Here is a 13,519-nt window from a genome sequence, read left to right on the forward strand (position 1 = left end):
AATGTACCATTAATGCTAATGTCCATTGAAAAGGATATTTTGATTGACTCAGATGAGTTGATTGATACGATTGCTGACTCATCTAGTGAACTAAAAAAATTACTCATATAAAGAAAATCAAATGCACAATCAATTTTGAATTTGAATCACATTAAAAAAAATATTAAGTTGTATAATGTGAGAAGGTATTATTTATATTATGTAATATGTAAAAAAATTTTTAGAATAATAAATTATTAATCTAACTTAAATCTTAACTTAATGGATGGTTAATTTTATATATGGTACCTTTAAAAAATTATAATATTTTACACTACTTATAAATACATTTTTAATAATTTTATGAACAAACATTTTTGGGGGCCCTTCTGAAGAAATGCATCCGGGGCCCTTAAGGCACCAGGCCGACACTGGGTATCTTATCTCTATGTTTACATGTATTCTGATAGTAGACAAATGTACCTACTTTTGGTGTAATAACGATATATTTATAACTGAAGGATAAGCTAATACCATACAAAAGAGTATATCTGGTCTTCGCTCTGAACGACGTCGGAAATATATAAAAAAGAATTTTAATTTTGGGACAAAATATCAGATATACTAAAATATACTTAAATTAATTTATTTAAATTATTTAAATTTATTCAAAAGTAATAAGACTTTACGTACTGTTATATATACACCTAGAGCATAAAAGTATGTTTTATAAACAGTAATTTGATCAAAGGATGGTTAGTTAAACTGTTTTTTGTGTCTCCTGATAAATTACAAAAAGTGAAGTTACCTTGTCATTGCACCGGACCCTTTTGACGTATTTAATACGAAAACAATAATCTTGTTTTTAATTTAAGCATCTGCATCTGCAGTCAAAAATGGTACTCGATAAAACGTGCACGAATATATTAAATAGGATTATTATTATTATTATTTCTCAGTATCTAGCACAAAATAATATTGTAATAAGGCACCTATTTGCTGTAATATTTTTGTGATTGCATAAATTCAATAACGATGAAGTGCACGGCGCAGGTTATGTTTAACTCTGTTCAAAGGGGACGGCCTGATTGATGGCGGGAGACGGATCTCTCATTAAACTCGGCGGCCGTTGGTTCGATTCAAGCCGTAACAGCGTTGCACATACTTGACAGAAAAAAATAATTAAAAAAGTTCTATCGTACGCCTATTCAAAGTTGTCTGTACGAAATAGCATTTTGTAATATATTATACATTATAAATACCGCTGATAAACAAAAATGGGTAAAGCCAGAGGGGATGAAAGACTTTGGAGTGGGTATTTAGTTTTACTATACACACATAGATATCCCACTCACACGATGACGTTCCAGGCGCTAATACAATGACTCGCCTTTTAGCTCTTGTCCGCTGTCAAATTACGAGTGCGTGTGCGCAATAATAACATAATACTATGCTCTATAGTCTATTATATAAGCTGCAACCTATATGTTATGGTCCAATTTCAGTATGTTGGCCGACGATATATCTACTTTTAATTATCGATGTAGATAGGTAGACAAGTAACAATTTAATAATATTGTACACACTTCGGTTTTAATGCATCACAATAAAGCGGCGCAGACCAGCAAAGAATATCATATTTATATTACAAACTGGGCACAAAATATTGCACTGCGTATACACTTTGCATTTCCAACTCTCTAACTCAGGGATCGGTAACTGGCGGACCGCGGTCCGGATCTAGACCGCGGAAGGCAAAACTCTGGACCCAGTCAACGTGTTTATTATTTCTTCTTATTATTCGTTCTATATGTTGAGTAAGACACAAAATTATCAGCGAAAATAGGAAGTTCATGAACGAGTGGACAGAACTACATTGTTTTGCATTGCCTGAAAGGGTTGGAGACATTTCAGTCTGTTTAATTTACAATTCAACTGTTGCTATTATTCAAAATGGAAATTTAAAACGGCATTATTATTTTTAAACTGCTATTTTTAAAATATAAAGATTTGAAAAAGATTTTTTTCACTGGACCACATTGATTTATTATTTTAATCTTTAGGACTCCAATAGAAATTACTTGCCGACCCCTGCTTTAACTATTATTTACTTATAACTCACAAGTTATAAGTCAATACCATCGTACCATAGAAGGGTGTATTCGTTTTTATAGAACGAAATTCTTCGAAAATATCTCGCTTCGGAGTATGAAATTAAAAATGTAAGTACTGTCACTTATCATTCAAAAAAGTAATAAACAATCACTATAAAAATATGGTTTTTTTCAAATTTTTTAAATGAATTCATATTATGTGAAAAAAATATGTTTTGTTAATACATTTTGAGTACCCAATAGTTATTGTATACTGAAACGTTGAGACATGACTTCAGTGATTTCTTATAAAATAGGTAATCACCATTCGGCATACAACCTATATGTAAGTATGAAAACAGTATACAAGCATATATTCAGTTATAATATTTTGTTTATTTCCATCAACTTAATAGTTTTATAAGTTTTGGATAATTTGAACACACTGCTGAAATGTAGTAGAAATAAACTAAAATGCTACTCGAAACTAAAATTATTAATTACTACATTTCCCTTTGCTTCAGTTGTCCTTTCAATCTTATCACTAGGTCCTTTTTCACAAAGTCCGATAATAACGATTGCATACATAGTACCAAAGAAACAAACATTTATTCGTATGTAAATTGAAACATCAATATCATTAAATCATTTACCGGAAGCCCGAAAGACTTCCAACTACTTTGCATGTCCTCCAACTGGATCTGCTAAACAGGTGACGCTTTGAACCTCCACTGAAATGTATTAAAATACACTTAAAAAAAAAATTACAACATATAAGCATAATGTGTATAACACATCGTCATTCACAAATACTATACCGGAAGTAATTCGGGTTTCCGTTTTCCAAACATCAATTATTTATACATACAGCACATGCGAGTATGCGACTGGAACAAGTGAATAATAATATATAGCTACTATAGTGTGCCAGTGCGGTTACACGTAGAAGTGTGCAAGTTTTTTACTTTTCTAAGTTGGCAAGTCTGAATTTAAAAAAATTTTTTATTCTCATCACACCGGGGAAACTGATAAGTGATAACTGATAACTACAGATTACAAAACTGAAAATATCATTCACGACTCTCGAGTCACGCTCACGGCTGACGGTGGATATTGAATAGCAGCTTCTGCTATTTTACTTTTGCCAATTGCTAACTGCCATTTAAATGGTCAATGGATACCGGTTCTGAGAAAAGGTTGTTGAAAGAATTCCTGGACGGGATCGAAACAAATGAATTATGTAAAATCGTCCGATCTATTTACCATGGCGGTGGAATCTCTGCGAATACCCGACAAGGTAAAGCAATAGCATTTAACATTTTAACCCTAGTAAAATGATATGTAATATTGATGATTATTAAAGCATTATGTATTATGAGACTATTTTATTAAATGTAAAAAAAATCGAACTATTTATGAATTAACTTACATTTATATTTTTGAAACAAATAACACTATCCACTAAATTACAGTACCACATTACAGAAATCTACCACTGTAATCATTGACAATTGGTGTTCATAACTGCTGTGAATGTGGATGTCTATAGATTTATGATATACATGTTTAAATAATTTACATTATATTCCATATGTGTTGAAGATTGTCATTACAACTTATAACTTGTTTTAGATGCCGAATTGTTACTTATGTCTCAACCTTCTGTGCGAGTGTTGTCCAATAAAAAAGTTCAAGTAACCACATTGTTGAAGTTTTTAATTTCAAAAGGCTTAATACCTAGTACTGATATGACGAAAGCAGACATGTGTTTGGCTTTTAAGTCATTAGTTGAAAGTCAACCAGACTACATCAGACCGCCAGTACAGCACATCGAAATGTCTGTCCCTAATAATATGCTTGCAATCTCTCAGAATAACAACATGATGCATACTCAACCATATCAAGCTGTTCAGCAGGTACATCTTTTATCAGTGTTTGGTAGTGACATATCGCAAATTAAAAATTACTGTAGCCAAATGACTTTTTAAAAGTAGTTTCTATTGAGTAATGAGTAAATGTAATGAGAAAAATTAAAAATCAATTAAATGTATTAACGATTTCAAAGTTGTAGATTCGTATTAAATATCCCAGGAATCAATACATATATATTTTGTTCATTCACTATCATACCTAGTGAACCCCTAAGACGCCTAAAGCGCAAGTGTGGGTGTCATGATTTGTTATTAAAAAAAAATAAAAAATAATTATAATAATTAAGTATTCATAGAGAGTGTCATAAATAGGTGGTTCCTTTCATCGAAATGTATATTACTTGTGAAAATAAAATATATTTTGTTCATGTATAACATTAAGTCATTAATAATGTACCTACCTCATCAATGTTATACCTACTACTATTAATTATTATACTCTAATTTTGGAATCAACTTTTAAAAAAGTAACCTTATTTCATATTTGCAACGCCCCACTTTTTAAACAAAAATGTAAGTAATGTAAAAAAATAATGCCGGATTACTCAAATTAATTTAAATAAAAATATTTAATTTAACTAGTAACATAATTTTATAACTTCTTAAAAGTTATTCACCCAACATATGTGTCTTATAAAATAAATTTTATTTGAAAAACAATATTTAAGAGAATCCAGAATTTGATTATGGTAATTGACTGAGAATATACAGTTGTTTTTGTTAAAAATTTAAATCTCTTACAATAGAGTAAAACATCAAAACTTAGCTTATTATAATATTGATTTGTATATTTTTTTAGATGCCTATGCCAATGCCAACACCAATTACTTCTGCACTAGCACCCAATACAAAATCTCGAAAAGATCGTGATAACGAATTACTAGAAGAGTTTATTGAAATGTTTGCTAAACATTTTTATGACTTATTAAATGATCTTGGTGTTCCAGGAAAAAATCAACTGGACTGTCGTCATTTTTATGAAAATTGTACAATGTCATTGAAAATTCTTGGTGGCAGCAGTGAAATTTGTGAGACTTGTGAAGATTCTGCATCTACATTACAATGTTTATTAGGTATCAAGAAAGAACACATACTCTTTTTTTCACCACATTTAGGCGATGTTAAATGGAAAAAAGAATCACATGGTTTAGTAAAAGTGCATATTGGTGGTACCCTTCATCAAGGTGTTGGAAGAATGGTTGGAATGTTTGAACAACAATTCATACTCAGAGAAGATCCTCAAGCTGAAAACACATGGAAAATTCTTAACACAAATTTTATGATGAAAAGTATGGACTTAATAACTGCTGGACCTACTTTAAGCATACAAGGACCTCACCAAACAAACCATTTACAAATTGATAATGTTTAATTGTATATACTAAAACTCGAATAATTCAATTATATGAGAATAATATGTAACATTGTTTAACATTTTTATCATACATTTAATCTTAAAAGAACGTTTTACCGACATTTGTTGTCTCCGTCTTACAAGTGCGTAACATAGCAACGGATTACATTTAGCTCTGTTTATAAATTAGAGTGAATTGACCTCTTATACAATTTAAAGTTAAGATTATTATCTAGGCAATATTATTGTAAGCTTTTCATTATATTTTAAGATTTAAAAACAATTTACAATTTTAAAATACTTATAACTCGCTTTAAAATTAAAATATAATAAAAAGCCTGCAATAGTATTGCCTGGATAATAATCTTAACTTTAAATTTTATAAGAAGTAAATTCACTAATTTTTAAACTAACTGAGCTAAAAGTGATTTGTTGCTTTGTTACACATTAGAAAGACATAGACAATAAATTTTTAGTATAACCTCTTATACAGTGATATTTTTATTTGAATAGTAAAAATGTTTAAAAGGATGTCAGCTCATATTGTTTTCCTCCTTTCTGGTCAAAAATAAGAGAACTTGACTCAGAATAAAATCTGTCTTCATCTACAGTTGAAAATTTAATTTTTAAAGAATTATAATTTAATTTGTAAATATAGGTATTTACTAGAATTATGTGAAATGATGTTGTTGCTTGACACAATTAAACAATCAGTACCGTTGCCACTAGGATGGATATTTTGATCTAAATGATCTTTTTAAATGATGGGTACATTTTAGAAAGAAAACATCTAGGACATATTATGCAGACAATAAAAAATAATCATCCATAGTAGTCTTTCCAAGATTTGGAATGGGAACTGCACATCTTTTTAACATATTAGATCCAGGGCTTAAATCATGTATATTAAAATGATTTGAGCAAACTCTTTACCTGTAGAATCTATACCATAAATTATTCTTCATCTAGTATTTGAATTCATTGATTGATCAGTCATATGTTTCTACTTTTGGATTATAAAAACGGGTAACATTAAATACAGTTTTTAAAATAAAATTTTGTTTTTTGCTAGGTATATCAATCGAAAACTATATGTAGTCATTGCGGAAATCATTAATTGTCTATAAAGTTCTTATTAATCATACAACAAAATAAACGCGTTTAATAGCTTTAAGTCTTAGTAGTAAAGTAATTTAATCAACTGTAAAATATCAAGAAGCATCGGCACACAAAAAAAAATTATAATAATAAATAATATTTACTAAAAATAATTAACAAAAATTTTGATTATTCTCAAATGAATACTACCTATATTTTTTTTGTGATCTTATTTTTTTCATTACATTTTTCCCTCTGGGAGTTTCCAAAAACTTTCTAAAATCTTTGCAGGTCTCTTCAAAATTAGTTTCTACGATTAGTTCAGCTTCTAAATTTTGCAACAATAATCTGTTCACTTCTCCACGCAGTTTTCATCAAGTCGATAATACGTTCTGACATCGCATTTGAATGTGGTATTGATAATACATAGGTGATAGGTCAGAGATGGCGAACCAATGACACGCTCAAACTATAATAGTGACACAAACGAATGTGTACAAGTTTGATAATATTAAAGTTTTTGAAAAAAAATTGAAAGGTTATCGAACTAGTTGACACGCAGAGAAAACAGAATCCAACCAAAATTTTTATTTGACACGCTGGTACAAAAAGGTTCGCCATCCCTGACATAAGTAGTTAAAAATGTTTTCAAGACTAGGGCCTAGGGGCATTAGTTTCTTTTAAAAATTGAACCCATTTTTTATCAGATGAGGTAGTTTCAAATTTATTATCATGGCCGATATTTGCTAAAAAATACCAAATATGCCTCCGTAAGTTCATGGACCATGATTAAAAAAAATCTGAAAATATTTTTGAGGTATTTTCTTGTGATAAAAAGTACGATTTAACTGGTTCAAATGTTTTAATTTTTTGCATTTCTGTTTGGAACAGTATAATGCAGAAAAGTACTTATTGAAATTCTTAAGAAGCGTAAAAGCGTTAACGTCACTAAAGTGTTAAGTAAACTGTTAAGTCAAAGTGCAAATACACTATACAATCGGGAATAAATGAATAAAAACAAAAAATTCGATTTTCACACAACTGAGTACTGACAGAAAACAAAAACAAAAACAAAACATAAATCATGAGCCATGACATAGAATAATAGTAGGTAGGTAATCGGTCAGTTTAATATTATAAATTATCCATGGTCCGTGGTATAGATGTAAATTTCTTAAACAAAAATGGTGTTGCAGGAAACATCAATTAACATGTATTAACATAATTTATTATACTTGAGAAGTGAAATTTAAAGATACTTTAGGAAGACGGGGGAGCCGGGGAGGGTCTCCAATTTATCATCCATGGACAATGTATTCACATTTTAAAAACGTAAAAAAACGCTTTAATAAATTTAATGACCACAAACATTTTGAAAAGTTATCATATTCAAATAAACTATATGACTATATCTAATAAAAATTAAAATCTATTAGTTTATAACCGCATAAATTGAGCTTACACTTTCATTTTTTCAGCTCAAGTAAAAAAACTTTTTTCGTTTATCTATGGGGTTGCCACTTACCTTTGAGTACATATTATAATTTAAATTACTAGGTATCATAAAAGAATTATCTCAAATATGGTACATACATTTTTTTACAAATTTATTTATAAAATAAAAACAAATCTTTAGCAAGAGCAACGCCGCGAGGGACAGTTAGTATAAAAAAAAATACGAGTTGAAATGTCAAATAATACAATTACGAAGATTACCAAACTGCCTATTTTCTATAATAAAATTAGAAATGGTATTTAAAAAACACTGCCGACATTAGGTTTATTCCTCACAAACATGTTTTAATTATTGTTTTATTTATGATAGTAGGTACCCAATTCACACTATTCAATTAAATCATGAAAATCGGTCCAGTAGAACTTCAGATAAAAGTGGATTCACCTCGAGTTTTAATATTATATTATAGACATTAAGGTAATTTATATGTATATTCAATATTATTTTTTTATAATAGACGTACGTGGTTCTAAAATTTCACGTTGAAATGGATTCGTAAATCACGATTGATCTTGGTTTCAAGCTTCCCAATAAGGCACTAAGGCAGTAACCCTTATAGTCTTCTATTTATATATTGAGATAGTGTGTTCTAGAGCCTTTTTTAAATTTTAAGCTTACTTTTTCATTTAAAGTTTTATTCTGCTCTTTAGTCCAGCCAATAATTAAATATGGTGAGTCAATGAACTTGACCCGCTGACAAGGATACATAAATTTGAAAATGATACCAATATTTTGAGAGCAGCTTTTGCAGGAGAGTGGGCCAACTCTCCAACTTCATGTAGCCCACCTACTTCACCCGATTTCGTCGGGATTGTGTCAAAAGCTTTATTTTAATTTGAGAGAATTTACGAGTCATCCAAGATGGACCACCAACACAGTACTCCCTCTCGTCTGTATGTCAACCACAGTTGGCACCACCTCCCGTAGGGACGCAGTGTCTAGCAGCGGGCAAGTTTCTCACCGTGCCCGTCAAAAACCACCCTCAAAGTCGAAAATCGAAACATTTTTACTGCACCAAACCTCAGAACATGACACACGTCATCAATCATTATTGTAAATTAAATACATTCATATCTCAGCTCAGAATTCAAAATACTGGAAAACCGGAATTTGGTTCTTTCGTGGGTCTTTTTGAGCTATTTATTACCTATGTAGATTGTCATAAATATTGTCAACATTTGAACTTTGCTAATTTCTACATTGTACAAAATTAAAATCCAGAAAGACATTTTAACGTTATTATTTATACACAAGTCATATTTAAATTAATCGTTAGGGGCGTTAGGGCCACTACATTTATTTTAATCCTGCCTTGGAGACCAGACTACAGGACTCGTAGTGAACACTGTAGTGACTAGTGACTACTGACTAGTGGAGTGTCGGTCGTCGGTCCACTCGGAGTTCGGACGGTGGCGCGTTCCATACCCACGTCGCGGTCGCAGGGGTTCACAAATCACCGGGCACGCCACCTGTTGGCAAATATGCGCGTCCCGCCGAGAATGCGCGTGTGTGACCGTGCGAGACGCGAGTACGGCGCTCGCGGGTGCACGCGCTCGTGCGTGTGCGTGTGTCCGTCGTCACATCTCCGCAGCATCGTTCTCGCACACGACCGCGGACAATCGAAACGGATAACGTCGGCCAACGGGAGATTCGCGTTCGATTATTATTATATTCTCCTAGCCGTTCAGTTGATAAAAACGTACGACGATAGTCGATACAACAATCAGTGACGGTGAGCGGCCACAGTCAAAAGTATAATATTATTATTTATTATCGTCGCGGTCTTTGTGTTAGCCGTCCGCATTTTCGCGCGTACAACAGAGGTAAGTGGCTTAGCCGGCCGTCGACAATCACGTCAACACGTCTTCCGTTACCGTCCTCACGACGATAACAAACTATTATAACATCGCGTCAGATCTGTGCGAGTTTTTCCACCCTCTCCGTGTGTCGTTTCTCGCGATGATACGCTTGTCCGACGTGGTGTCATGACTTAGACACGCGACGTCCGTTAAAGTCTCCGGTCGTCGTCACGACCGCGACGACGACGGGCCGAAACATGATCACGCGACCATCGTCCCATGGCCCAGTATGAGTTCCTGCCGCTGTGCGACGTCCTGTTCAACATCATCTCGCTGGCCGCGTACTTCTGCGACATCGTGTTTGACGTGGTCATGGGCTACGCTCTCTACTCGCACGGCCGCTACGTGCCGTTCGTCCTGACCATGTTGTTCGTAGGGGCGTCGGCCACCGTCGAGCAGACTATGTCGCTGCGATGGTACCTGGCTGCGCGAGCCGTCGGCGACAAGTCCACGCTTTCGGACCGGCTGAAGCGGTTGGCCGTGCAGGCGTTGCACTTTGTTCAGCTGGGTGTCCTGTGGAGGTGCGCCCCCTTAATTTTTTTTTACCGATACTCCCATGCACCCACCACCCACAGTTTACCTGATGTCCGCTGTGTCTCATTTCAGGTACTTCAAGCTGTTCCTGCCCGTCGACCTGCGGTATGTCAAGTTCGAGGTGCGCGACCTGTGCATGCTACGTCTGTTGCACGCATTCTGTGAGTCAATGCCGCTGCTGCTGTTGCAATCCTACCTGCTGTGGACGGACGGCGGCGACCGCAAACATTTGCGTGACCTCAACAAGGTGGCCGTCACACTGTCCACCGTCAGCGTGTGTTGGGCTCTGGCATCATTCGGCAAGAATGTGCGCATGCAGAACGTCCACAGGCTAGTCCTCACATGGCTTGGAGTCATATTTCAGGTACGTGTCTCTCACTACATCAACCTTACAGTACCTATGTATGTTTATTGTTTGTAACGATGGCTATTTTGTTATTGTATAGTTCCTGTGGCGTTTGGGCACCGTTGGGGCCAGAGTCATTTCGTTGACTGCCTATGCAGCTATGTACAAATATTGGGTGCTATTGGTACTTGGTTTACACTGGTTGTCTGTGTTACTGTGGCTACATTCTCCCAAGAATGTGTTTCACGGTGAACGGATGTCTCCTAAACGTAAAGCTTTTTTGTTTGCACTCCTAGCTTTTGTATTCACATTTGAATATGTCAACCTACTGGAGAACAATCATAGAGAAAAAATGGTGAGTACCTAAGGAGTGTTAAACATTTAGTAGAAAAACTATTGAAATCCATATTATTCTAAAATACATATTAATGTTTTTATATTAATTTAATAGTTTACCTATTTTCAATTTTCTTAACAGGTGTGTACATACACATTTTTAAATGGAAAAACATTGTTTTACCTAGTTGTTTGGTTTTTTTGTTGAAAATAGTACAACTAATTATGTATGTATAATTTGCATATTTATTTTTGTTGCTTTTTCCAAAATATGTGTTCTATATATATGTAAATAATGTTTTCTTTTTATCTTAATGTGATATTCTGTCAAAATACAAGCACTTGATATTATTTTATACTTTATTGGGCACTATAAATCAATTTTATCGATTTTACACTAATTTCAAATTCAATTATTGATCAGTATCTAGTATCTACCTACTGACTACTGTAGTAAAGTTTAATATGTATTTAATATTTCTGGATTTCAATTAAATTTAAATTTTACATTCTAAAATTTTGTATTGTTTTATAATTTCTCTGTCTACATTCTTTGAATTATTGTATCATTCATTGAACAAAAATAAAGATCTAAATTTCATATTAATTTGAATGAATATTTTTGTAGTTGATGTTTTATGTGGTGATGGCGTTAGAAAATGCTCTTCTCATGTTTGTGTGGAGCATTGACAGTGGTGATGCAGTCAAACCATTTATCGTTCTTGGGCTGTTCTGCTGTGGTCTTGTGTTCATGGCAGTTTATTATCAGTTTTTCCATGTAAGAAGATTGAAATATGAATCTGGAGGCCGACTGAGCAATGCTACAAATAGTAACAACTCAACAGCAAAGCTAGCGTTAGAAGCCAAGTATAAAGATCAGCTAAATGTGCCTATTGGGAAGGTAAGAATTTGGTTAATTACAGTATTTATATTATGACTAGAAATGTATGTACCTTACCAATACTAAAAAATAAATAGGAAATTGAATTCATATACTTATTATTGATAGTTCACACCTACCTATATTGTTAGATATACTGCTAGAAAATTACATTTAATATATATCTACTTTTATTTATTTTTATAATTGGGTCTATTATACTAGTCAGTAGATGTTTATGAATGTCGGGTGCATAAAAATTGTTATGTTCATCAAGAGGAAAAATGAACTGACAAAGATAAGATTTAAAGACTAGAAATGTAAGCAATATAAAATCTTAATGCCTTGGGAAAATAAAAAATAGATTTATAATTTTATTTGTGATTTATCTCACTGTAAATATTGAAATTATTGTCTTTTTAGTTATAATTTATTAAAAATTAGTTATTTGCTATTTTTACTGAATTTATAATTAATTGATCTTACCGGTATACTGATAATTGAAAGTATTTTTGATAAAATATGTATTTCACTGATACTCTATGTTTATCTCTATTAATAACATTATTTTTTTATCAATTTAACAGACTGACCTTATAAGGAGACACAGCTTTAGCAGTGTGTATGAGAATATACCACCAGGCGGTTACCACAATCAAGCTATTGCTAGTGAACCCCCTCCAACCTTACAAAGAAACCAGAGGTATTATAGCGCATTGCCAGCAAGTGTACATAATGGTATTCCCGGCGTTTTCAACTGTCGTTTCACCAACCCATATGTGGCAGCCATGCAAAAGCGCAAAAAAAAGAAGCCAACCACATTTGTGCCACCACCATCCGGCACAAGTGGCCGAGATAGTGTTGCATTTTGGTGCAAGCCACCTCCGTCCAACCATAGCCAACAGGGTTCCAGTGAAAATGAGAGTGCCAGCTCTCACGTGGATATCCGGCAGAAATTACAAGAAAAAAGACAAAACCAACTTGCAGAACTCCGCGCTATTGAAGAGGAAATAAGGCAAGGCAAGTTAAAGGAACCGACAGAGAATGGAGAAGTACTGTTGTCTCCTCAGGGATACCTACAACAACAACATTGGATTGCTCCACCTTATAGGTAAGTTGTACCTCCTATAATTTGTATGTGAGTGTTCGATAAATTTTAGAGTATTAACTAACATCGCATTTTTAGTGCTCAAGATAACAATGCTCAACCAAACGATCAAGTGTTCACATTGATGTACAAATCGTACAAATCGCCATCCGATTTAGACTCACAGATATCACTGCCTCGTTCATACACATTACCCAGGGAATTTAAATTCTACAGAAAAGTAAGGCCCAGAAAAACTATACGTTCTGATCACTTTGTTGCATCCACAAATTCAAGTGATGGAGATGTAGACTCTGGTGATGATGAGTCAGACACCTCGCAGCCAAAATTATCACCACGACCATTGCGGCTCCCTGATCGTAATGCCCTCACCACTCGACATGAAACCAAACTATAAGCCTTATTGATCAAAAATTAAGTGAAATTAATGTTTTTTATCTTTTTTTATTAGGTTTACTAAAATACATAAAATATTTTGTAAATAT

General features: G+C 33.4%; 2 protein-coding genes across 2 annotated transcripts; both read left to right on the plus strand.

Annotated features, from left to right (window-relative positions):
• The first annotated feature begins 3,153 nt into the window (after positions 1-3,153).
• On the plus strand, positions 3,154-5,427 carry LOC111030143 (uncharacterized protein C3orf38 homolog). Its single transcript, XM_022309517.1, has 3 exons — positions 3,154-3,369; positions 3,705-3,988; positions 4,803-5,427. The coding sequence occupies exons 1-3, from the start codon at positions 3,246-3,248 to the stop codon at positions 5,373-5,375; spliced, it is 981 nt and encodes a 326-aa protein (XP_022165209.1). The 5' UTR covers positions 3,154-3,245; the 3' UTR covers positions 5,376-5,427.
• Positions 5,428-9,503: 4,076 nt separating this feature from the next.
• On the plus strand, positions 9,504-13,518 carry LOC111030139. Its single transcript, XM_022309510.1, has 6 exons — positions 9,504-10,351; positions 10,437-10,728; positions 10,811-11,065; positions 11,675-11,947; positions 12,514-13,037; positions 13,113-13,518. Exons 1-6 carry the CDS (start codon positions 10,050-10,052, stop codon positions 13,429-13,431), a joined length of 1,965 nt encoding a protein of 654 aa, XP_022165202.1. The 5' UTR covers positions 9,504-10,049; the 3' UTR covers positions 13,432-13,518.
• Position 13,519: the final 1 nt, after the last annotated feature.

This window comes from Myzus persicae, unplaced genomic scaffold (genome assembly GCF_001856785.1).
Source record: "Myzus persicae strain clone G006 unplaced genomic scaffold, MPER_G0061.0, whole genome shotgun sequence".
Taxonomy (NCBI): Eukaryota; Metazoa; Arthropoda; class Insecta; order Hemiptera; family Aphididae; genus Myzus; species Myzus persicae.